The 24,570-nt window shown below is 40.4% G+C and overlaps 2 protein-coding genes across 5 annotated transcripts in view; both read left to right on the top strand.

The window, feature by feature from the left end:
- Positions 1-1,124: 1,124 nt before the first annotated feature.
- Positions 1,125-24,570, top strand: part of LOC131257930 (phosphoglycolate phosphatase 2-like) — a 47,391-nt gene continuing 23,945 nt past the window's right edge. Inside the window, exons 1-11 of one of the 4 annotated variants that reach the window (XM_058258898.1) lie at positions 1,138-1,300; positions 1,414-1,481; positions 2,067-2,159; positions 2,254-2,325; positions 3,851-3,922; positions 4,314-4,373; positions 4,535-4,587; positions 9,086-9,183; positions 9,293-9,392; positions 10,315-10,418; positions 13,693-14,002. In XM_058258898.1, coding sequence (XP_058114881.1) covers positions 1,204-1,300; positions 1,414-1,481; positions 2,067-2,159; positions 2,254-2,325; positions 3,851-3,922; positions 4,314-4,373; positions 4,535-4,587; positions 9,086-9,183; positions 9,293-9,392; positions 10,315-10,418; positions 13,693-13,793 — 918 coding nt within the window. In that variant the 5' untranslated portion in view covers positions 1,138-1,203 and the 3' untranslated portion in view covers positions 13,794-14,002. Of the gene's footprint in view, positions 1,301-1,413; positions 1,482-2,066; positions 2,160-2,253; positions 2,326-3,850; positions 3,923-4,313; positions 4,379-4,534; positions 4,588-9,085; positions 9,184-9,292; positions 9,393-10,314; positions 10,419-13,692; positions 14,003-24,570 lie in introns of those variants that run through there. The other 3 variants (XM_058258901.1, XM_058258899.1, XM_058258900.1) reach the window with 3 other exon arrangements.
- LOC131257928 (putative disease resistance protein At1g50180) overlaps positions 22,747-24,570 on the top strand; it is a 50,400-nt gene continuing 48,576 nt past the window's right edge. Inside the window, exon 1 of the mRNA XM_058258897.1 lies at positions 22,747-24,414. Within this exon, the coding sequence (XP_058114880.1) occupies positions 22,844-23,977 (1,134 nt within the window). The 5' untranslated portion in view covers positions 22,747-22,843 and the 3' untranslated portion in view covers positions 23,978-24,414. The remainder of the gene's footprint in view (positions 24,415-24,570) is intronic.

Below are 24,570 nucleotides of genomic sequence, written 5' to 3'. Positions count from 1 at the left end.
TTATGGCCAAAATAATGATTCAACGGTTCTCACTAAATACCCAATGTTTCCTCTCGTGTGGCCCACATGAGTGTTATATAAATCTATTTTTGCGTAACACGATCTAAAATGATCTCTCAAAACGAATGGACGGGGTGGATTTTACACAAACATCTCGGTGGGTCCCACGCAGCATCCTTGCGCAGGAACTTCCTGCGAAAGGCTTTCGCAGGAAACCCGCGTCCGCCTATGTGCTGGCCCACCTCCCACGTCTTCCCCACACCAACGGTGGATATCATTGATCAACAAACACATTATTCTGTGGTGTGGTCCACTTGAGCTTTGGATATACTTAAAATTTGGGCAAATCCCCTAAAATGATATGAAAAAACAGATGGACGGCATGGATAATACATATACATCACAGAAGGCTCTACAAAATTTACTCAGTAGGCAATCCGTTTCTCATCCTATACCTTTTAAGGGTGTTACCCACCCTCCCACTAGAGATGAGTCTGGATAGTGAACCTTTTCAATATAGGAAGGTACATTTTCAGGGCTCTTTCCACATGATGTATGGACCGGATCCCTCATCCATACGCCATGCTGGCACTTGTCCCGCGAATCACCTCTTCATCTCTCCTCCGCGAATCTCCTAAACCTAACTCGTAGAGCTCGCGGTATTTCAGTAGTTCTGATGGAAAAGGGATGGCATTCTCGTCATCTTCCATACCAATACCTGAATATAACGGGGAACTTATTGGATACTCTGGCTGCGTCTGATGCTTGATACGCAGGCACTTACAAAACGGTACACGTGGAATATATTAACTCAAATGAAACCGTTTAAATGACGGAAACCATTTTCTTTAAGTTACATTCCCAAGTTCAGATTGATTGAACAATTCTGACCTTTGATTCGTAGACACTTGTTTGTTGGAATAAGTCCATTGGATACTTTTCATTAAAACCGTCCAATAAATATCCACTAATCTGATCTTTTAAAAGAGTAAATTTTGGGCCATGATAAATCTAAACTTTACGCATAATTTGGACGACTTGATTTTTATTAGTATAAAATGTGTATAATTTTAGGTAATTTCTAGGTGCCTGAGTATCAGCCATCACACTCTGCCAGAGTATCAAATATATAACGAACTGCTTGCCTTTGCAGCAACTCCTGCATTCGCGACCCCTGTCTTTCTGCAATACCAGAAACCCTAAATGGAAGCTTCTGCTGCTTCTTCTTCTCGACCTCTCTCTGCTCAGAATGTCGAAGCTCTCTTCGATTCCGTTGAAGCTTTCCTCTTCGATTGCGATGGTGAGAAATGCAAATTTTAGCCGAGCATTTTTTCGAATCGATCCCAGCCATTCGATTCTCGCTTCCGATCTCATTTCCTTGAAACTTCTTTCCTGTTTCGTCTTTTTTGTCAGGCGTGATTTGGAAGGGCGACAAGCTCATCGAAGGTGTGCCGCAGACGTTAGAGATGCTTCGATCAAGAGTACGCAAAATTTAAATTTTTCGCCATTTTTTGAAATTTCATTTTCATTTATTTGAATTTTTATGTGAATTTAGTTTATTTAATGTGTGGAAAGCTCTGCTTAAAACATGGATGTCGGTGGCCGAGGGAGCTATCCAGTGTTTGGATGCTGTTATGGAAAATGGTTTTATTTAAAAAAGTATTATATATATATATATATATATATATATATATATATATATATATATATATATATATATATATATTTGGTTTGTTGAATATTCCAAGAGTAATTATGGTAACAGTACTATAGTCTTTTTGTCATTCAATTAAAAAAACAACTGTAATTTTGAGCAGTACTTAAAATATTTTTCCGTGAGATGATGAAGCAATATTTTTTGAGGTTGGATAGAAAAATGTGATCAACATTTGTGCCCTTTTATTCATGGTAAGGTATTAAATTAATCATTCTACAGGGGAACAAAGCTCTACTGCTTTTTTTTTTTTTTCTGTTGTGAGTGAATATTTGTGTATGACGGAGTTATTTCGATTTTATCATAACCGTATCCATCCTTAGGACTTAAAGGCTTATTTCTGCTTTGTCAGGGGAAAAAGCTGGTTTTTGTTACTAATAACTCAACAAAATCAAGGAAGAGTTATGCAAAAAAGTTCCAAATGCTTGGAGTCACAGTTAGTGAGGTAATTTTTGGATCTCATGTGTTCTAGATGTCTCTTTTTCTATAGTAGTTCAGGATTCCAATACAGACATTCCTTGTTTGCATTATTTGTGCAGGAAGAGATTTTCTGCTCATCCTTTGCTGCAGCCATGTATTTGAAATCCATTGACTTCCCCCAAGAGAAAAAGGTTTAGTTTTTTTATGACTTCCTTGAGCCTTCTGCTTTTCTTGTTTGGTTCCATGCCAGAAGGCCTTTACTTGTTCTCTTAAATGTTGATTTAGTTGTAACTCTTTATCTAATGTGGTTCTTGTGATATTCTAAATATGCACTGTTGCTTAAAATCTAACCAAAATCAGTGTTGTTGGAAAAGTAAAGTTAATATCTTCTTGCTCTGATTACCGCCCATACATCTGAGCTCTGATTCTCTGCACATAAACGACTGATTTTTTTCTGTACAAGTTCTTATAACTACCTCTAGGCTCCAGTTACTTACCACCGATCTTTGCCTGGATCCGCATTACTCGCATTTGGTATATCATGGTCTTATGGACAGCCTTCATCCTTGCTGTACTCCCTCATTGAGCATACAACCAGATGCAGTGGGAGCAATTTATATGGCTCTATCTCCACTAGAATGATACATTTTCATAGGCAAGTTCGACTGGATCATGTTCCTTGTTAAATTTGTGTATCACATTAAGTGACAGGGAATTATTGAATTAGCCCATAATCCAAATAACTGTTAACCTATTCATAAAAAGGGTCCCATCCATGGTTTTGTTTTTTATTTTTATTTTATTTGTATCCAGTTGCTGTGAGAAGTAGGCAAGGGTTCTGCGCCATTCTGGACTAAAACATGAGATGAATGGATCAGAAATTCAGTTTGGTCCATGCGTAATGGACAGAATGTTTGGCAGTTAAGGAATAACATGTCCATTAGTTGAAATGAGGATGTTAAGATGGATGAGTATCAAGACAAGGAATGATAGAATTAAAAATGAATGCATTCGAGGAATTTAGGAGTAGCACCAATAGGTAACAATGAGTGTTAAGTAGTTTTAGATGGTTTGGTCATGGGCAACAGAGACCAAGAGCTGCACAGGTTAGGAGTGAGTTGGTACAGGTTGAAGGCTCTAAAAGGCAGGGGGAAGGCCCAAAAAGACGTGGATGGAGGTAGTAAGCTTTGATGACCTGTGGTCTGGCTGAAGTTATGACCCTTGAGAGAGTGGAATGGCAGAAAAGGATTCATGTAGCCAACCCCAATTGGCTACGATAAGGCCTAGATGGCAATGATGATATGTTGCAAAACTATTTTCTGATGTACAAAATGAAAGTAAAAATAATAATAACAATAAAAAAATAAAAAATAATTTCTGATCTTGCATCAGATCTACATAAAGTTGATGATGTTCTGAAACATCTGTATACTGCAAGTGAAGATTGTTGGGTTCATTGCCTATGAATGCTACGGCTGAAGTGTTGCGAATATAGAAGTAGGGTTATTTCCATTACTTCTGTAGATCACTATCTATTCTTTGTTATTTCATAACGTTTCTTGCAGTTGAATTGCATTGTGGAACATTTGAACAACAGGAGCATTTCATTCTGTGTTGCATTCCTTATGCATTATATACTTATGAAAAAGATGTTTACCACCTTCCCAGGTAATTGGAAAGTGAACATCATCAAAAATAGCTTCTGTCCCTCTGCAGGTATACGTTATAGGCGAGGAGGGAATATTGGAAGAACTGGAGCTTGCTGGTTTTACAGGTCTCGGTGGTCCAGTAAGTCTTCATTGTTTTCATAGACTATTAAATCTATGGCATAGAACACCACCTGAGACCTTTATGATTGAGTGATGCTTTCACCATCTCTCTGCTGTGATATTATCTGACACAAATACCATGTGAGAAATTACTGTTTTCAAGTTGTTGAAAATGATCATTATGTTATTCAATATACATGTTATTTCCATTACTAATCCAACACTCCTTCATGAGTTCCAAATGCCACAAGCTAATGTTGTACGATGATTTAATTTGAGCCCCATATACGTGAAAGTAATTAGTAGCAAATTCTGCAGATTTTTCTCTTTTATTATTATGAAAGATTGCATCAGATTTTTCTCTTTTATTATTATGAAGGATTGCATCTGCATAATGGATCTTTCTGCAGGAAGATCGTGACAAAAGGGTACATCTGAAGCCAAACTTCCTATTTGAACATGATAAGAGTGTAATGTAACATCATAATGCCCCATTCTTCTTTCATTTTTTTACTTTCCACTTCTGCAAATTATATGCTTGATAATAGTCCAGAAGCATTTACCAGATATAGGGTCTTCGAGCCTATTACAACACCCATATAATTAATGCATTTGAAATTCCTCTTGCCAGGTTGGAGCAGTTGTGGTTGGACTTGACCAGTATATCAACTATTATAAGCTCCAGTGAGGCACTCATCCTTCACTGTTTTCATTGTCTGCCTAGAAATTAGTAGAGATCAGGTGCTTCGCTATTGGTGAACAAAAAACATGAATCATCTCCTTATTTCAGTGGACCCAACTTTCATGGTAGATGTCGAAAAACCGTAAATGCAGCACATGCGGATGAAATCTGGAATGTGACCATAAAAAATCACATTGATTGGATGGTCCTAGACATCCAATCAGTAACCCTACAAATGGGCAATAAAAGACAGAAAACTAGGTAAGAATAAGAAATGACCCACATTCAGTGGGGAAGCTCTTTTGTTCAGAGGGTTAAGAACTCTTGGTCAGTGTTGATTTTTAGCTATTGCATACACTGCAAGACCGATCTGTGTGGACCTTGTACATGAATGGCCACATGTATGGTTTTTGGAAGCCAGACACAACTGTGTACGTGAGGAATGCACAATCTGCTTTTCTATTTAATTGTACTTTTAATCATGAAAAAGGACTACCAAATGCAAAAATTGTTGATTGAAACCAGGGTTAAAAACTCAAAAAGGAAAGAAAAGAAAGAAGAGAAAGACAAAGAATAGACAAATTGAGTGCCAAATTACTAGAACTCTTCGAACTTCTGTCCAGTACATGATTGAGACTTCACTTATGAACAGCCCAGGTTGTAGTTGAGCTTTATTTGTTCTCCAAGTACCCAGTTGAGTGTTGTGCTTGCTCAATCAAGTTTTCTGTTGAGATGGTGGCTAGCCTCGCTTGCAGATCTTCGGTCTCATTGAAGTTGAAAGGAGGGCTTTTATGTATTCAGGGAGTGAGATCCCTGAGTTTTTTGGGTGCTGGCTCTTCCAGCTTGTTGTAGTCGGTCTTTATTCTCTTGCTGGCCTTTTTGGCTTTCTCAATAAAATTATTAATTCTCAAAAGAAAACCATATTAACCCTTAACTGAGCCAATTGGCTATAGTGATCTTTTGAGCCCTGGATTGAGTTTCTAATCTCTGTGGTTAAAATTCTAAAAAAGCTTCTGTTTAATTGTATAGTCTTCCTAATTTCCGACAATGAATAATACAACCCATGCAAGTTGCAACAATGTAGTAAAATTGCTTGGAAGTTAGAATGCATGGAATGTGGAGGGAAAGAGTCCCAAGCTCGAGCGAAAGAAAATTTTGCCTTCTATTTCATAGAAATTCCATGTACAATTAGAGATCCTTCAGTTAGTAAATACGATAACAGTTTCAAGCCCATGCCTCAGTGGTGGACAAGATGTGTTTCAACAGTGAGGTCTTAGATTCAAGGCCCTGTTACTTGCCATAAAAACAGTGTAGTTAGAAAGATGTTTTGTGAGCCAGGGGGGAAAAAGTAGTAAAAGTGTAAGCAGGCCATGTCACAAGAACAACACTTGGAAATTCTGCCATATCAACATAGACATGTCCGTTAATCCTGGACATGGCTCATAGTAACTAATTTTTTATGTTTAATAATTATCATTATCTTTTACTTTTAGGATGCTTCTTTACGTATTATTTTGATACAAAATTGAATGGTTAATAACCTCTTTGGCCAAGGAGTCACCGATGTTGTTTGCCTTTCCTCCCACAAGGACAGGTGAAATGCTTATCACATTAGTGATGTCTCAAAATTCATCAATCACAAAAAATAGCTTCCACTACTTGGAATGGTTGTTAGATGCCAGACTTTACATTCTTAGATTCTCCTTAAATGACTCCTTAAATGACCAACAAACCAGAAGTTATTACAGAAAAGCTCAAGGCTTTGCTTCACTAGTTTCACACCAATCGGCTAGACTAGAGAAGGCCATCTGACTTTCAACCTTATCTTCCCTTAAAACACTGTTAATGCCACAAAGCCAAGGGTTTCTCTAAGGAGGGCCATCATATGTCAATTTGCGACTCCCCCTGTCCCAATGAACACCTCCATCGAAGCTTCCCTTTTCCTTTTGTATACTCATTATTTTTTTTATTAGTATTATTATTTTTATTTTTTTGAATTGTGACAAAACTTCATTAAAGATGATAAAGATACACAGAGAAAACAGGCTAGCCAGTCCTCCAGTGACCCTCTCGTCACTGAAAAGGAGACATTGGCCCCTCGAGAGCTACAACAAATAACAGCTAAGCACAAACCAGAAACCATTGGCTAAAGAAGATCCCCACGTGACTTATCCCGCAACTCCACTGCATTCCTCCATAGTCTCCTCAAATGAGCATCCAGAAAACTCTTTCCTGGCCATAGCCCAACCCGTCACTAACAAGCTATGCCTTTCTTAATTGCTCCAATCAAACTGAATTTGTTTGCATTTTTTTTCCCCTATTACTCTCCTGCCACAAGCTCCACATTATACCATAAGGGGCTGTTTAGGGTGAGGGATTTTCAAGCAAGGATTTGTGAAATCCTTGGACTTCAAATTTCCCCTGTATGTTTTTTGTTGGTATTTGCTATAAAAAATAAAATAAAATCCCCTTTATGTTTTTTTGTTGGGATTTGTTAAATCCATTGATTTCCCAAATGCACACCCCCACAAATCCACGGATTTGGGGGAAATCCAAATTTGCAGTAAATGCTCTGACATTGCAATAAATGCTCCCAAATCCATGGATTTGTAGCGTGGTTGTTCCCAAACAGTGGACTTTTGCTTTTGAAAAATGCAAATCCATGAATTTGACAAGTTTATGGATCAAATCCATAGTCTCATTTCCCTGATCAACAGGGCCAAAGGGATCATTTTCGATACGATACTTTTCATATATGGAAATAGGCCCACATCCTGACCAAAAATCACCTGTCGAAGAAAGCCACTGAGACTCTTGCCACATCACAATGGGGGAAGTGGTGGTTGAAATTCTCTTATTGATTCTTGCACATAAAACACACGTATGGCAAAGACCATTGGTGCTTCTTCAAATTGTCAACTGTTAGGATCTTGTTAGCTGTTGCCAAACAAGCAAAAAAGGCTTGCTCTCATGGCAGAATTGGGGAGTGCTATGCTTTAGTGAATTAAACAAACAGCAATGAATCTAGCATCTCTGATGAAGAGAACATTGACAGGCACTAACATTCTTCTGTTGATGAAGAGAACATTGACAGGCATTAACATTCTTCTGTTCATGAAGAGAACATTGACAGGCACTAACATTCTTCTGTTGATGAAGAGAACATTGAATTTAATCATTTACTTCATAGGGCTTCAATGACTCATACATATTGAACTTTAGGACCTTTTCTAAGTGCACTCATGCCTGCAATAAAGCTTCTTTTTTTTTTTACACACGCACACACACCCCATGCACTCATGCCGGCAATAAAGCTCATGTACACGCCACATATGTGCCATGTTCAAGCATGGTATTAAAAAATGCTTACGCAACGGTAACAATGCGACCCATTATGCAATACTGGGTCATGTGCCATTCTGAAAAAAAAAAAAAAACAAAAGGAGGCCCATGATGGGCTGATACAGGGTTGATGCGTTTCCTTCCTTTCAAAATTTTTTGACCGTTATGGCCCTATTGTAACGGACATAGGGCTGGCTGTTATGGTGACCATTTCCATTATCGGATACCTTGGGTGCAAGATCCAATCCACACGTAGGTCAGTCCAACCTTCTACATGTTTTCCCAAAAATAAATCTGGTCTACTCAGCTTGTGGGCCCCAATATTGGAAAGGTGGATTGGTTAGCTTCAGCCAAGTTTTTCGGAGCCATACATTTGTTTTATAAACTATGGCCCACCTAATGAGTGGATTAATCTGATTTGTGAGCTAGGGCATCAACATACTGGTGCCTTTCTGACGGATGGATTGGATCCTAGACCCATCTGCCATTTTGGCATATGTGTGTTGCTTGTACATGAGCTTTTTGGTACGCACGTGTGGGCCTAGCAAATCTCTGAATTTAGAGCTCAACCTTCTTGCACAAATGTGGAAACCTTTTCATATTTTCACTCCTTACACTAGTTTTTCATTTCTCCAAAGCTCCAACATCTAGATAAGTAATCCAGATAATTTGTGGCTTGTTTCAACATTTTTTTAAAAAAATAGACTGCTATTGTTTTGAGAATTATATGAGCCTCAGCTATAGGATAACACACACACACACACACACACACACACACACACACACACACACACACCCACCCTCGGATTCCTCAGTTTGTACAAGGGGGGCAATGGTTCGGTGATCTAGGTTGTAGGTCAGATGAGCCCCACTACGTATGGAGGATGCTCAAAAGAACTCTCCACTGGGACAATCCTTTCGGTTAGTGGCTTGCAACAGGAACTGACACAGTAACAGTGAGAGGCCCAGATATTGAATGGCTACGATCTTCCAATCTGGGAGATTTTGGGGGCATGGCCCATCCACAGTGGGACCTTCCAGATCAAGGCCTGGATCACCAAACTGTGGGCTTCAAATCCAATCACCCGGCCAAGGTTCATATAATCCTTCATTTGTTGTCTCATGTTTGACAGCAATATCAATGACTTGAACTGACAGGTATGCAATTCTATGCATCCGCGAGAATCCAGGATGCCTTTTCATTGCCACCAATCGGGATGCTGTTGGTCATATGACCGATTTGCAGGAGTGGCCAGGTTTTTCCTAATAGTCCACTTTCATGCATGAACTAAAGTTCTTGTTAAAAGTATATGTTAGAAGAGTGTAATCTTGATTATAAGTTGGACTTTTGGATCCAAATTTCAGGTGCTGGATGCATGGTTGCTGCAGTATGTGGATCAACTCAAAAAGAACCTGTTGTCGTTGGAAAACCATCAACCTTTCTGATGGACTTCTTACTAAAAAGGTGTGGAGAATCAATACATCATCATCATCTTAGCCTTTCTCCCAGCTGTTTTGGGCTGCTTTTTAATGGTAGATTAGTGGAAGTTCTATGATCAAGCTGCCCACCAGAACTTTCAAGCAGCCATGGCAGAGGCTTACATTGACAACACTCACATGCCAGCACGGTACCCACCCAATACTAGCCCCTGGCTCAACTATTACATGCACACCCCAAAGGGGGCCAGCACATGGAGGTTGCCTGACAAACTGCTGACTACAAGGCATAGATAACATGGAGGGTCAAGACCGAGTAGTTGCCTGCACAAAGAAGGCATTGAGTACATCAATGCATGGTGTCCAAACACAGCCCACATGCCATCACGGTCACCCCCTTTTCTGCACCTTAACACAGCTATTGCATCCGTAAGGGTAATTTGCAAATAGATTTAAGGTCTAGGGCAATGTTTTAAAATCCAGACTGGACACCGGAACCACCAGTTGAATTGGCCAGACTCCTGTCGACCTGCTTTGGCCTGAGAATCTATCTAGTTTTAGTTTAATTGAAATGAAAAACGAAATAGCAATTAATATGCATTTGGAACAGTGATTAGGATGTTTCAAAGTCGACGTTGTGGGTTTGAATTTCATCAATGACACTACAAACACCTATCGACCATCTTTATTGAGTCAGGGCTTCTGGTAACCCGACCCATTTTCGTGACTGCAGGTTGTGGCCCAAACTGGTCCAACCATTCGGTCCAATGAACTAAAGCCTGCAGCACCAAACAAGCCCATTAAGCATGCAAAACAATGTATGAATTAGAATTTATAGGCATTGTATCAAAATCACCTATAAGCATTGCAGTAGTCAATAACTTAATACACATGCTGGAGCATGCGATGTAATGATTTATATTCTGATTTGTTCTTCCATTGCTCTGCAGATTTCAGATTGATACATCCAAAATGTGCATGGTGGGCGATAGATTGGACACTGATATTCTATTCGGGCAGAATGCTGGTTGCAAAACCCTTCTCGTCCTTTCAGGTCCACTCCTCGACTCCATGGAAATTTTTACACCATCTAATGGTTTTATTACATGCACAGGCCCTCTCCATGTGGTCACACGTGCATGGGGCATCCATGCCACATGTCATGTGGACTGTCATGTAGATGAAATGGCCCAACTATCAGGCCAGTCAACTCATTTCTGAAGTCACATGTGTACAACAACAACGGACAATGTTAAAGATTTGCCAATGACCCATGTGTGCCTGCTAATGAGTGGACCTGCCTGAACCAGTTCTGGACTTGGATGTCCCACACACATACCATGTAGCCTGTTTGGAGGTGCATGTGGGCTTAAGCAAAGCACACACCATGAAATGTGATGCATGTCATATCACATTATAGAGGTTTTGCTAAGTCCACGTGTGTCTAAATCCAGCCATCTACACAACTCCACATATGCCAACATGGCATATTGGCATGAGATCCAGCCATCCACCTAGTGAGTCCCACACCTTAGTTAAAGCCCACACATGTGTCTAATGCCGGCCATCCACACCCCCACATGTTCCAATATGGCATACAAGCATGAGATCCAAGCTATCCACCTAGTGAGTCCTACACCTTAGACAGCCTGGATAAAAAAGAATGGGCCAATCCACCCATCAAGTGACCACAGCTTACAAAACAAATAGACAGATTGAAAGCGGTTGGCAAAGGTTTTTTTTTTTTTTTTGCTGCGTTGTCTACCTGTTTGTAACATTATAGCCCATTTGGCTAGCAGACTATCCTTATTCTTTGGATGGGACCCATCTGCGGTACGGTTGGATATCACACCCATGTACACTGGCGCCAGAGGAGGCATGTACCTGGGATGCCTCATCCATGCATTTAGGCTTAGTCAACCTCCCAAACAGAGGTTTGCTAGAATGCATTCCGACGTGTTTCCATGGATGCATCGAGACTATAGCCACTGGATTCAGGGTCATGTTTAGTGATCCAAACAGTTAACATGATAGACCTCACCACGGATGGGAGATGCCCAATAATGATGCTTCCAAAGTGGAATATTTTAAACTCTGATAATTTTACTTCTCTTTGGACCATTTGCAGAACCCTTTATTTTTATTTTTTTAAAAGATTGAATTTATTAAACAGCCAAAAGGCAGAGAGATGAACAAAAAAACAAGAAACAGAAAAACAAAGCTGGCACAAAATACAAAGGCCACAGCTACCCAAAACCCCCAGAAGGAAAAACCACCCAAAAACCCCAGAACTCAAGAGACCCATCCTCAATCAGATCAACAACTTCCTGATGGTACTATGAACAGAACCCCTGTGGTTATTAAAGCATCTATTATTTCTTTCCAGCCAAACAGACCACAGAACCACTAGCAACACCAAATGCAATTTTTTTTCCTGATCTTTAGCAGGAGGGCTCCCCCTAGTGTGCCATAAACAAAGAAGCTCCTCAAAGGAGCTAGGCATAACATATGGGATGCTGAAAGCAGGAAGGTTATCATACAGACTTCATGAACAGGCAATGGATGAAAATCTGATTCACCGATTCCTCATCCTTCAAACAAAAGAAGGCAAGCATTAGGGAGAGCCATCACCCTTTTTTATGATTATCAATAGTTAGGATTCTATTCTTGACTGCAAGCCATACTATGCATTGACCTTCAAAGGCACCCTGTAGCTCCAGATAAAACCTGTGTGACAGCAGGCAGTAGCAGATGCTGGTTCCGAAACCACATCGATAAAGGAGCGGACAGAAAACACCTTCACTTTATCTCCAGTGCAGGCCACCCTTTTCAGCCAGATTAGGATGAACACCTTCCAAGTCTCCATGACCATTTTTTTGTAGACCATTGATCAGAAGTTTAAGATATTCCCATTTTGAAGAATTTTTGAGGCAGCCACCTTCATCTATGCATCTAATCACATCAGTTTGGATCACCGAACATGACCATAGATCACCAGCAGCTACTGTCCCCATGTGTCCTGTGGCAATACAGTAGGATGTGTATTCTGGCAAACTTCTCCATCTATGCTAAACAACCCCTTATAATTTAATGAAGAGGTTGGACAGTGTTGGGTCAGGTTGAGGGTCAACCTGAGCCCAGCCCAAGCTCATAAGGAGACAGCTCAAGGCCCAACCTCACCCAAGGTAATGAATACTGGCTACTTTTGAAATTCAGTTTGGGTTGGGTTAACACCTATATCTAGTAAATTAATATATAAAATAGAACATGCAACCATCAAATAACATTATTAACATTAAGTGACACATATCGACCAAAATAACACTAGCAAAATAAGGTTTATAATTACCACTCATAAATAAATAAAATTAAATAAATGCATGGAGTAGATATCACATATAAGACATGGTGGCCTATACAAAGCTTGGGTGCTGTGTGGACTACATAAAACAGTTTTAGATGATTCCAACCTTTCTAATAGAGTCATGAGTTGTGAGTCACGACCCGTGAATATTCATTCAAGAGCCAACAATGTAAGGGGGTGGAACACGTGAAAGATCCCAACAGAGGGCATATGTGTCATGGATCTATGCCATTCATCAAATATGGATCATTGTCAACATGCTTAGACAAAAAATAATGAGTCTGTTGGTCATGCAAGACAAACTTGCATGAATTTACATTTATATGATTTATATCAGTCACAACCCATATGTATACGTACAACATATAAGGTCATGTTCATGTTGCCCAAGGCCTCAACCCAAACCCAACCCAACCTAGGTAGGGTTGAGGATTTTTTAACCCAATCCCAAGTTCCCAACTGAACCTCAACCCAAAATCGCGCAAAGTTTGGGTTAGGGGAACCCCATGTTGCACCCCTACGTTGGACACATGGTCATTTGCAACAATCCAAACCATTTTTATGATGGGCCTTACCATGGATGGGCCACGCCTCTCCCACAAATAAAATTAAAATACACTGTTCATAATCAAAGGAAAGGAGTTAATGATCCAAGAGTAAAATTATTCTTCTATACCAAAAAAAAAAGAGGTTCCCCAAAACCAACAGCTACAGCTTCAAGGTAAAATTAGCAACATGTAGATAGGGATGTGTCTTTGCAAATCTCGTTCAAAGCACATGTAAATGAGAACGTCTTCAAGGTCAGACCCACCTGGTGGATGGCTTGGATATTGCACCTCTGCTATGTACCACATGTGGAATCCCTCCTATACACGTGTGGGCCTGACAAACCTCATTTTAATACAAACACTGATAAAAATGATACACTGATACTCATATCTCTCAAAATTTTGGAGATTTGCAGGTGTGACAACCTTATCTGGTCTTCATGACCCCTCTAACAACATTCATCCAGATTACTATACGAACCAGGTATCAGATCTTCTTGAACTCTTGGGATCATGAACCATACATATCACTGCTAGTACATTTTTTATCAAACAGGAAAAATAAATCGCTATTTATGAAGATTGCGATTTGAAATTCTTGAGTGACAATCTGCAGTAATGCAGATGATTCATCATCTATTATGTATCATGTGTATCAAATACATGAAAATTCCTCCAAATGTTTGATTAAAGTGGTTGTTTGTGGATGCCCATGCATCTCAAATCCATCAGCTTTTGTTTGTTGAATTGGTAGATTTCTACTTTGGCATCCTCATGTAGTTCCAAAATTGACCTGGCCCTATTACTTCCAAATGATTCAGTGGACTAAGGGCCTCTCTGGATGCACTTCTACACGAGTTTCACACTTGCTTTTTCGGTGACTTGACGAAAACCAATTTAGCTTTCAGGCCCCTAGTTTGTGAAGGATGAGACAAGATTTGTGAAAGTGCATTCAAACACACCAAACAAACTAGGATTTGGCTCAAAACACAGTTTAGGCATCAAAGACCCCTTTTGAGGGTGTGTCCAAATCAGCCCAAAGTGCATATTTGGACACACTTCATCAAAGGGGAGTTTATAAAAAGGAGGGTTTTAGGCCTGCTTCTCAATAGAGAAAAACCAATATGATTAGTTTTTGTTGAGGGCAGTGTTTTAGCGCCTATTTTGTCATGCTGAAGATGAGATGGAGGTATGCAAAGTTCATCCAAATGCTTGATGACCGTTTGCATCAAACCTGAAATGCGTGTATTGGAACCAAGGATTAAAATTTCATTTTGGCTTAGCCTATTGTCACTTCCAAAACTGTTTCCTATTGCCGGTATCAGCCAATATAGAAATCTGATCTTATAGAAACTATTTAGAACTTGCATACCAGCATGTCATGCCAGTAATAAAATTTTACTTTCCAATTTAGTGGTGCTAGTTTAAATGTGTCATGCACAAAAAGTTATCTTGTTATCTGATTATTGGATTTGTGGGCATTTGTTGGAGGCTTAAAGTGAAAAACAAAAAAAAAAAAAAATTAAAAATCCTGCAATCCTATTTCAACGAACAAGTGACCGTGAATCAAAGGTTAGGATTGTTTAACCAATCTGATTTTGGGACTGAATTTGGGACAGCAGGTTCAACAATTTGGTCAGTTTGATTTGAGTAGCTGCAGACCACATGTATATCATGCACTCTGCCGGAAATATCACATAGCTGGCTTCAAGCCTAACTCACAAACAATGATGTGTTTTAAATGGCCTCAAATGTTGTTTTCGTGTGTGGAATAATGATTGTATAGTATCCAAGCCATGCATACTGTGCGGCCCCAAAGAAGTTTTTAATGGTGAGGGTTCAATCACCATTGTTTCCTATGGTGTAGTCCACCCTAGATATGGATCTGCCTAATGTTTTAGTCTCATGCCCTCAGATGAGTTGGAAAATGGATGGATAGTGTAGATAAAAGACATTATGGTGGGCCCATGGAGCCCCATCAGAGGGATGTAGAATGGGTCTTGCCCCACCTATCTTGAGCTCGGCACAGGCAGGGCTCTCAGGAGTCTTTTATGATGTATGGGTTGTATCAATACCTACTGCCCATTTTTTAATATCATTTTAGCATATAATCCTGAAAATGAGGTAGATCAAAAGCTTAAGTGAACCACACCACAAAATGCAGCTGTTGTTATGACATCCATTGTTAAAACTTTCTTAGGCCCAACCTATTCATAAGGTCATATATACATGCATGAAGGGAAAATACAAATATCAGCTTGATCCAATGCTTCCGTAGCCCTTGAAGAAATTTTCAACAGTGGGTGTTTAATCCCCACTACGTGGGCCACTTGAGCCATCCGCTTCTTTGGTCTTATACAATAAAATGATATTTAAAATAATAATAAATAAATAATCGCCACTAAGAGGCACTGCATGCGCCGAGCTCGGGAAAAGCGAGGTAGTATGGCTGCGGAGTAGCTGCCAACTAGTTCAGTAGGGAATCAGTCACCAAGCACCGTGGGTTTCCATCATTATGTATGTGTTGTATCCACACCATTCATCCATTTGGAGAGATCAATTGAGGGCATGAGCCAATTAATGAAGAACGTCCAAAGCTCAAGTGAACCCCACCATTGAAAACAGTGGGAACAGTGATACCCACAGCTGATACCTTTTTAGGGCCCACCATGATTTTTAATCAAGGTCCAATTTGTCTATAAGTCAATACGGTCATGGACTAAGGTAAAACAAAAATATCACAGTCAATACAGTCATGAATGATGTATAAAGGTGGCCCCGTCTCTCACCTAATCCGCTACCGCCCCACTTTGACGTTTTTACCCGGAAACTACGGGGACATATCATGCGGATTTCATGTTTGACTGTATGGTGATTATTCCACGTCATTAGATTTGGCACAATCCATCCCGTTCCAGCGAATAGGAAATTCATGTCCGTGCAACGTGCGGTATGTAGATTGCTAGCCAGTCTCTAGCCACGAACGCCCATTTCTAGCGTAAAGCTCTCTAGTCTTTTTATTTGAATTCTCATAGACGGCGCCAAAATATTGATGCCAAAATTTGGATCACTCTCCACCGAGCTCCGAGTGCTCGGAGCGAACCCTATGTCCTACACAAATGGAAGACAAAGGAGACCCTGGCTAGAGCTGGGGACCATTCGAGTAGGTTAGAGTGCCAGGTATCGTGTACCTATCCCTGTAGAAATGATTCATATTTATACCTGAGGATCGTACTAAACGTGCCCGACAATCTTGGCACGGTTATAGCCACTACGTGAGAGCTACGCGTTCGTGGTCGTTAGTTGTTACCGGAGATTGTGCAATAGGCATTACTCTTGTCGTGCGTTACTGGGTTTAGTCCACTAATGTCATTGCTGACCAAGCTCTCATTTGAGCCGACCTTGTGGCTCAGATCTTGCTCGACAATCCGAGCCCACGAACGAGGCGATCATTGACACGCAAAGCAGTGAGGATCGAATAGGAGGTGAACTGGATTCAGAGTTGACATGAGAACTCTTACAAAAGGTCTCGGAGGCAGGTTGGCTCAAACGTACTGATACCGCTATGAGGTCCTGCTCGTAGGACGTGTGACAACTTCTTACAAGTCCTAGGTCGGCGTCATAGCCCTATAAGAGCCCTTGGTATCGCCTCAGGTCGAATGCTGTCTGTCCGAGGCTTTGCTCATTGGTGCCTCTACTTTAACCTCGATGCGGCTAGGTTCAGATTCACCCATAACACAAATGATTCATCATGTATTATGTATCATGTGTAACAAATACATGAGAATTCCTCCAAATGTTTGATTAAAGTGGTTGTTTGCATCTCGAATCCATCAGCTTTTGTTTGTTGAATTACTAGATTTCTACTTTGGCATCCTCATGTAGTTCCAAAATTGACCTGACCCTAGTACTTCCAAATTGGACTAAATCAGCTTTGGTTTGTGAAAGTGCATCCAAACACACCAAACAAACTAGGATTTGGCTCAAAACACACTTAAGGCATCAAAGACCCCTTTCGAGGGTGTGTCCAAATCAACCCAAAGTGCATATTTGGAAACACTTCCTCAAAGGGGAGTTTCTAAAAAGGAGGGTTTTAGGCCTGCTTCTCAATAGAGAAAAACCAATATAATTAGTTTTTGCTGAGGCCAGTGTTTTAGCGCCTATTTTGTTAGCTGGAGAAGAGATGGAGGTTAGGTTTGCAAGGTTCATCCAAATGCTTGATGATCGTTTGCATCAAACCTCAAATGCCTGTATCAGCCAATATAGAAGTCCAATCTTATAGAAACTATTTAGAACTTGCATACCAGCATGTCATGCCAGTAATACAAATTTAACCGTCCAATTTAGTGGTGCCAGTTTAAATGTGTCATGCACAAAAAGTTGTGCATCTTGTTATCTGACTGCTATTGGATTTGTGGGCATTTGTTGGACACTTAAAGTGAATATATATATATATATATATATAGAGAGAGAGAGAGAGAGAGAGAGAGAGAGAGAGAGAGAGAGAGAGAGAGAGAGAGAGAGAGTCATGCTCACTTGTGCACCTACACAGGTGCGCACCTTTGCACACGTGCCATGGGTGTCTAATCTGAACGGTCCATGTGATGCGGAATCCCATAAAATGCCATGTGACAAATTTTCACCCCGATCTAATATTCTGGTGGGCCATAGCAAAGAGAAATGCAAATCAAGGGAGGAAACTGTTTTCATTTTTCATGGCCCATCAAAGTTTTAGATCAAAGTAAAACTTGGGCCCGGGGGGTTTCAGGAGGTGCTGCTTCACATGAACGGTTCAGATTTCAGATCCACCTCACGTATGATGGATTCTCAAAAAAGTTCGTACTAGTTTATATATATATATATATATATATATATATATATATATATGGTGGTAGACTCTCAGGAATTTCAACATCCGGTCAAAGGTTCGGGTATCCATAGGTGATTATTGGATTTGTGGGCATTTGTTGGAGGCTTGAAGTGAAAAACAAAAAAAAAAAAAAATTAAAAATCCTGCAATCCTATTTCAACAAACGGTTGACCGTGAATCAAAGGTTAGGATTGTTTAACCAATCTGATTTTGCGACTGAATTTGGGACAGCAGGTTCAACAATTTGTTCAGTTTGATTTGAGTTGCTGCAGGCCACATGTACTCTGCGGGAAATATCGCATAGCCAGCTTCGAGCCTAACTCAGAAACAATGATGTGTTTTAAATGGCCTCAAATGTTGTTTTCGTGTGTGGAATACTGATGGTATAGTATCCAAGCCATGCATCCCATGCGGCCCCAAAAAGTTTTTAATGGTGAAGGTTCAATCACCATTGTTTCCTGTGTAGTCCGCCCTAGATAATGGCTCTGCCTAATGTTTTAGTCTCATGCCCTAAAATGAGATGGAAAATGGATGGATAGTGTAGATAAAACACGTATTATGGTGGGCCAATGGAGCCCCATCGGAGGGATGCAGAATGGGTGAAGGTAAAATACAAAGATCAGCCCTTGAAGAAGTTTTTAACAGTGGGTGTTTAATCCCTACTAAGGGGGCCACTTGAGCCATCCTCTTCTCTGGTCTTATACAATAAAATGATATTAAAAAAGAAAAAAGAAAAAAAAAAAGAAGATAAGATGGAGGGTGTGCTATTAACCCACACATATGGTCGCCACTAAGAGGCACTGCATGTGCCGAGCTTAGGAAAAGCGAGGTAGCATGGATGGGGAGTAGCTGCCGACTAGTTCAATAGGGAATCAGGTCACCAAGTACTGTGGAGTTCCACCACAATATATGTGTTGTATCCACACCATTCATCCATTTAGAGAGATTAATTTAAGGCATGAGCCGATTAATGAGGCATATCCAAAGCTCAAGTTAACCCCACCATTGAAAACAGTGGAAACAGTAATACCCACCACTGATACTTTTTAGGGCCCACCATCATATTTAATCGAGGTCCAACCTGTCTATAAGTCGTAAGTCAATGCAGTTATATTACAGTTATAGACTAAAGGTAAAATAAAAATATCACACTCAATACAGTCATGAATGCATTTATAAAGGTAGCCCCGTCTCTCACCTAATCCGCCGCCCCACTTTGGCATTTTTACCAGGAAACTACGGGGAAATATCATGCGGCCCCACTTTGACATTTTTATTAGGAAACTACGGGGACATATCATGCGGATTTGATGTTTGACTTAAAGGTGATGGTTCCACGTCATTAGATTTGGCACAATCCCGTTGCAGCAACAGGTAATTCATGTCCGTGCAACGTACTGTACGCGGATTGCTAGCCGGTCTCTAGCCACGAACGCCCATATTTATAGGCAGGCCCACCGTGATCTATCTGTTTATCTATGCTGTTGATCTCTTTTTTCATATCATTTAAAGACATGAGCACATAAATAAGTTTGATACAACACTAAAGTGTAGCGCATTAGATGAATCTTGCATTTAATGTAACTTGCAGATTTACTAATTTAATGCAACCCAAGCTTACTATTTGGTGTGGTCTACTTGAGTGTTAGATTTACCTCATTTTTATACGCATATATTAAAATGATACGAGAAAATGAATGAACAATGTAGATATATAGATACATCAGATTCACCAATAAAATTGCTCGTTCAAGGTAGGACAAAATCCCCGCCCTGTAAAAGCTTGAGACATGGATGTCATGCGAAATCCAGGTTCCTGCCCAAGAATTTTGGGTGAGGCTGCTATGATGTATGTGAGAAATCTAACGCATTCATCAATTTTTCAATCACATTTTAGTTTATGAGACCAAAGATGAGGAGGATCTGAAACTTGAGTGGGCCATACAGGATGAAATAGTGGAGTAAGGAATGACCAAGATTGAAACCTTGCTAGGCTCCACCTTGATTTTTATATTCCATCTAAACCGTTTATAAGGTCATTTCACTGAGATGAAGTGAAAACATCGAGAACTTAAATCGATACAAAACTTTCATGGCCATATACATGTTTCAACGGTGGTCACTAAATCCCCACTATTTCCTCTCGTGTGACCCATTTGAGTTTTGGATACACTTTATTTTTAGCCGCATATGGTAAAATGAGCTCAAAAATCAGATGAATGGAATGTCTTTCTCACAAACATCACAGTAAACCCTAGAGAATCCTTGCGTAGGATTCCTGCGAAAGGCTTTAGCGGATTTTCAAACTTTAGAGGAAATCCGTGTCAGAAGCGCATTGCGTCCTACCCCATTAGTCCGAACAGATAGTTCTGTGCGTGGGCCCACCGTGATGTATCTGTTTATCTAAGCTGCCTATCCCTTTTCTCATGTCATTCTAAGGTATTTGCACAAGAATGAGGTAGATCCATCGCTCAAATGTACCGCATCATGACTTTTGCATTTAATGCAGTGTGCATTTAATGCAAATAAGCTGATTATTTGGTGTGGTACACTTGTGCATTGGATCTGTCTCATTTTTGTACTCATGCCAATGATCTGAAAAAAATGGATGGACAGCTGGGATAAACAGATACATCACGGTGGGCTGGCCCACTGAACTATCCATTTGGGGCCTGAGATGAGCGGGAGTAAGACGCAATCCGCATCCCCTCGTTTTGAGAAAGTTATCCAACAGCTTACATGAAACATCACCGAAAGTTGACTGCTTTTGTTTGCACCATTACTTTTGAGAAAGTTACCCGGCGGATTGTTTGGCACCGTGGATTGGGGAATTGGAGGGAAAATCTCCTTGGTTGTTTGGCAAGATAAAGTAAATGGGATTTCAAATTCAGAGGGTTTGCAATCTACGGTGAGAGCTAGGATTATACCTAAAATGATTTCAATAGTTGCATGTGTAACATTTGTGTTACTGTACACTATCATTTTACGGGACACATGGCTGACTAATGATGATCAGTACCGTCTAAACATTGTTCACATTAATAAAAAAAAATCGTTACTTAGTTACTCAGACATAATCCTGTGCTTGCAGTCCATTTGAGACTGGGAATTTTATCATTTTCAGGCAAAGCGTATATTTCAGGCTTACCATAACCATAATGTCAAAAATTATATATCACACTAATTAAAGACATTAAAGTTGATTTAATAATTAAATTCAAACCCCTTAAATAAACCATGCATAGATATTTTTGAATTAAAGTTGATTCACATTGCGCAGGATGCCAAACACGAGCGATCAAATATTGACAAGGTCAGTAGCCATATTGCAACTGAAGTAGGGTCACCAAGCTCTATGGACCCCACCATGATGCATGTGTTGTATTCATATTGTCTAACCATTTTTAGAGATCGTTCTATGGCATTATAAAGAGAATGATATAGGTCTAAATTTCAAGTGGACCCACCATAGAAAACCATGGGAGCCATCACACTCACCATTGAAACATTTATAGGACACACGGTGATGTATTTTTGAGATCCATCCTATTCATAAGTTAACATAAAGATAGATGAAGTGAAAACAAAAATATCACTCCTAAAAGGTTTTGAGCGGTGGATGTCACTGTCCCCACTATTTTCTATGGTGGGGTCAACTTTAGGTCTATCTCATTCTTTTTTTAGTGCCATATGATTATCTCTAAAAATGGTTGGACGGTATGGATACAACACATGTATTATAGTGGGGTCCGCAGAGCTTGGTGACGTCACTTCAGTAGCCATTTGGCTAATGACCTTGTCAGTATTCGATCCGCCCCCGCCAAACACACGGGAGGATTGCCAACCCAGGGGGTTTCAATCATGGGGGTTGGGAATCCAGGGGTTTCGAATCCACGCTCCCAAACAGGCCATTAGAATCATGAGATGCATACTTATATTAAACAATCTAACCGGAAATAAGATGGACGTATGGCCGTGGTTAATATATCACCTGCTGGACGTGGACGGTAGCATATTTAGGGGTGCACACGGTTCGGTTTGGTCCGGTTTTGGGGTGAAACCGGAACCGAACCGTTACTAACGGTTCTAGGAAATTTGGAACCGGAACCGAACCGTTAAAACCGGTTCGGTTCCGGATCAGTTCCACGGTTCTTGGCTTTTTATAATCCAGCCCAATTGCAAGCCCATGTCCATCCATGTTGTGGTCCATTTGATGAATAGTTTAGATGTTGTATAAGGTGTTCAAAAATACATTTACGAAAATAATTATTCTAGAGAAAATAATTATAAGGTATGCAAAAATACATCGGTTCGGTTCGAGGTTCGGTTCCACGGTTCGGTTCTACGGATTGGATCCACGATTTGGTTCTACGGATCGGTTCACGGTTTGGTTCGGTTCTACATACCCCCAAACCGAGAACCGAACCGATGTCACCGGTTATTTAATTTTTGGAACTGGAACTGGAATCGGTGCACTCTAGAACCGGACCAAACCGGACCGTTTGGTCGGTTCCGGTCCGGTTCTACGGTTCTACCAGTTAAATGTGCACCCCTAAGCATATTCCCTTTCTATAAAGAAAAAGAAAAGCTGCTAAGCGAGTAAAAGAAAAAAAGACAGAGAAGAGCACCTTACATTCACCACGAGTTCCTAAAAAAAATAGAGTGCATTTGGTTGTGAGAAGAAGAGAGAGGCTAAGATGATTGCTGAGGCTGTTGTTTCCTCTGTCATAGAAAAACTTGGAGATCTCCTTATCCATGAAGGAGTCTTTCTCCGGGAAGTATGTGGTGAGGTCGAGTGGGTTCAAAAAGAACTGACGTGGATGCAGGCTTTTTTAAAAGATGCAGAGACGAAACAAAATGATGCAAGGGTGAAGAAATGGGTAGAAGATGTAAGAGACGTTGCTCACAAAGCAGAGGACGTCATCGACGAATTCATCTTTAAAATAGAACAAAAGAGAAGAGGTTTACTTGGTCCTATCAAGAAGACGTTTTCTCGGCATCAGCTAGGCAAGGAGATCGAAAAGATAAAGAACGAACTCGATGAAATCTCTAAGAAAAGATCGAATTATGGCATTAAAGATATCTGTCAAGGTGGAGAAGGAAGTAGTTCCATGAGTGAAAGTTTGCGAGAGCAGAGGCGAACCTCTCATCTATATGAAGGAATTCTCGTTGGTTTTCAAGAAGATGTAAGGACCTTGGCAGCAAGGTTGATCGAGGGTGAGCAACGACGATGCGTGATTTCTATAGTCGGAATGGGTGGTCTTGGCAAGACTACTCTTGCGAGGAAAGTTTATAATCTTGACGCTGTTAAGAAGCATTTCAATTGTTGCGCATGGATACATGTATCTCAAGAATATAATGTGAAGGATCTTTTGCTGGGTATTATGAGTTGCTTTATGATTCCCACTGAAGATTACAAGATGAACAAACATCACCTGACCGTCGATCAGTTGAGGTTGAAGCTTTTTCAGCATTTGAAGGTGAGGAGATATTTTGCAGTGGTAGATGATATCTGGAAGACCGAAGCATGGGATGCTTTAGCAGCTACTTTTCCGGACATGAAAAACGGAAGTCAAATCCTGCTTACCACTCGCAACAAAGACATAGCTTCAGATGCAGATGCCCGATGGCGTCCTCATGAGCTGCAACTTTTAAGACAGGATGAGAGCTGGGAATTATTTCGTAAGAAAGTGTTCTTCGAAGAAGATTCCCATTCCCCTCAATATTTAAGAGGGGTTAGGAAGACAGATCGTGGCAAAGTGTCATGGTTTGCCTCTTGCGGTTGTTGTTATTTCGGGCTTATTATCAAGGAAAGCAGGGCTTTTAAGTGAATGGGAGAAAGTACTCAAAAGCATTAGCTGGCAATTTGTTGAAGGCGATGCAAATATCTCACCAATATTAGCTCTAAGCTATGAAGATCTACCCCATCACCTGAAGTCATGCTTTCTCTATCTTGGGGCTTTTCCTGAAGACTACGAAATCTCCGTCCAGAAGTTGATTCGGTTGTGGGTTGCAGAAGGATTTGTACATTCAACAGGGGCTGAAACATTGGAGGAAGTCGCAGAAGATTGTGTGCAAGAACTAATCCAAAGAAGCCTAATTCAAGTGGCGAAAAAAAATTTCATCGGCACAATTAAAAGCTGTCGCATCCATGATCTACTACGAGATCTCTCGATCTCAAAAGCCAAGGAAGAAAATTTTCTCCATGGGGACACAGACCCTCTCTCTCCATGTAAAGCACGTCGACTTTCTGTGCATCATAGTATTGGTGAGTACACTTCCTTAAAGCTATCCGCTCCATGCGTTCGTTCTATCTTGTGCTTCACCTTACACGAAGAAATACTTGAAAAGAATCAGCAAAAGTTTCTTTTTGAGAGCTTTCATTTACTCAGGGTTTTACATCTACACCGAATAGGGGTAAAAG

This window comes from Magnolia sinica, chromosome 10, assembly GCF_029962835.1.
Source record: "Magnolia sinica isolate HGM2019 chromosome 10, MsV1, whole genome shotgun sequence".
Classification (NCBI taxonomy): Eukaryota; Viridiplantae; Streptophyta; class Magnoliopsida; order Magnoliales; family Magnoliaceae; genus Magnolia; species Magnolia sinica.
This window is presented reverse-complemented; position numbering and strand designations above follow the sequence as displayed.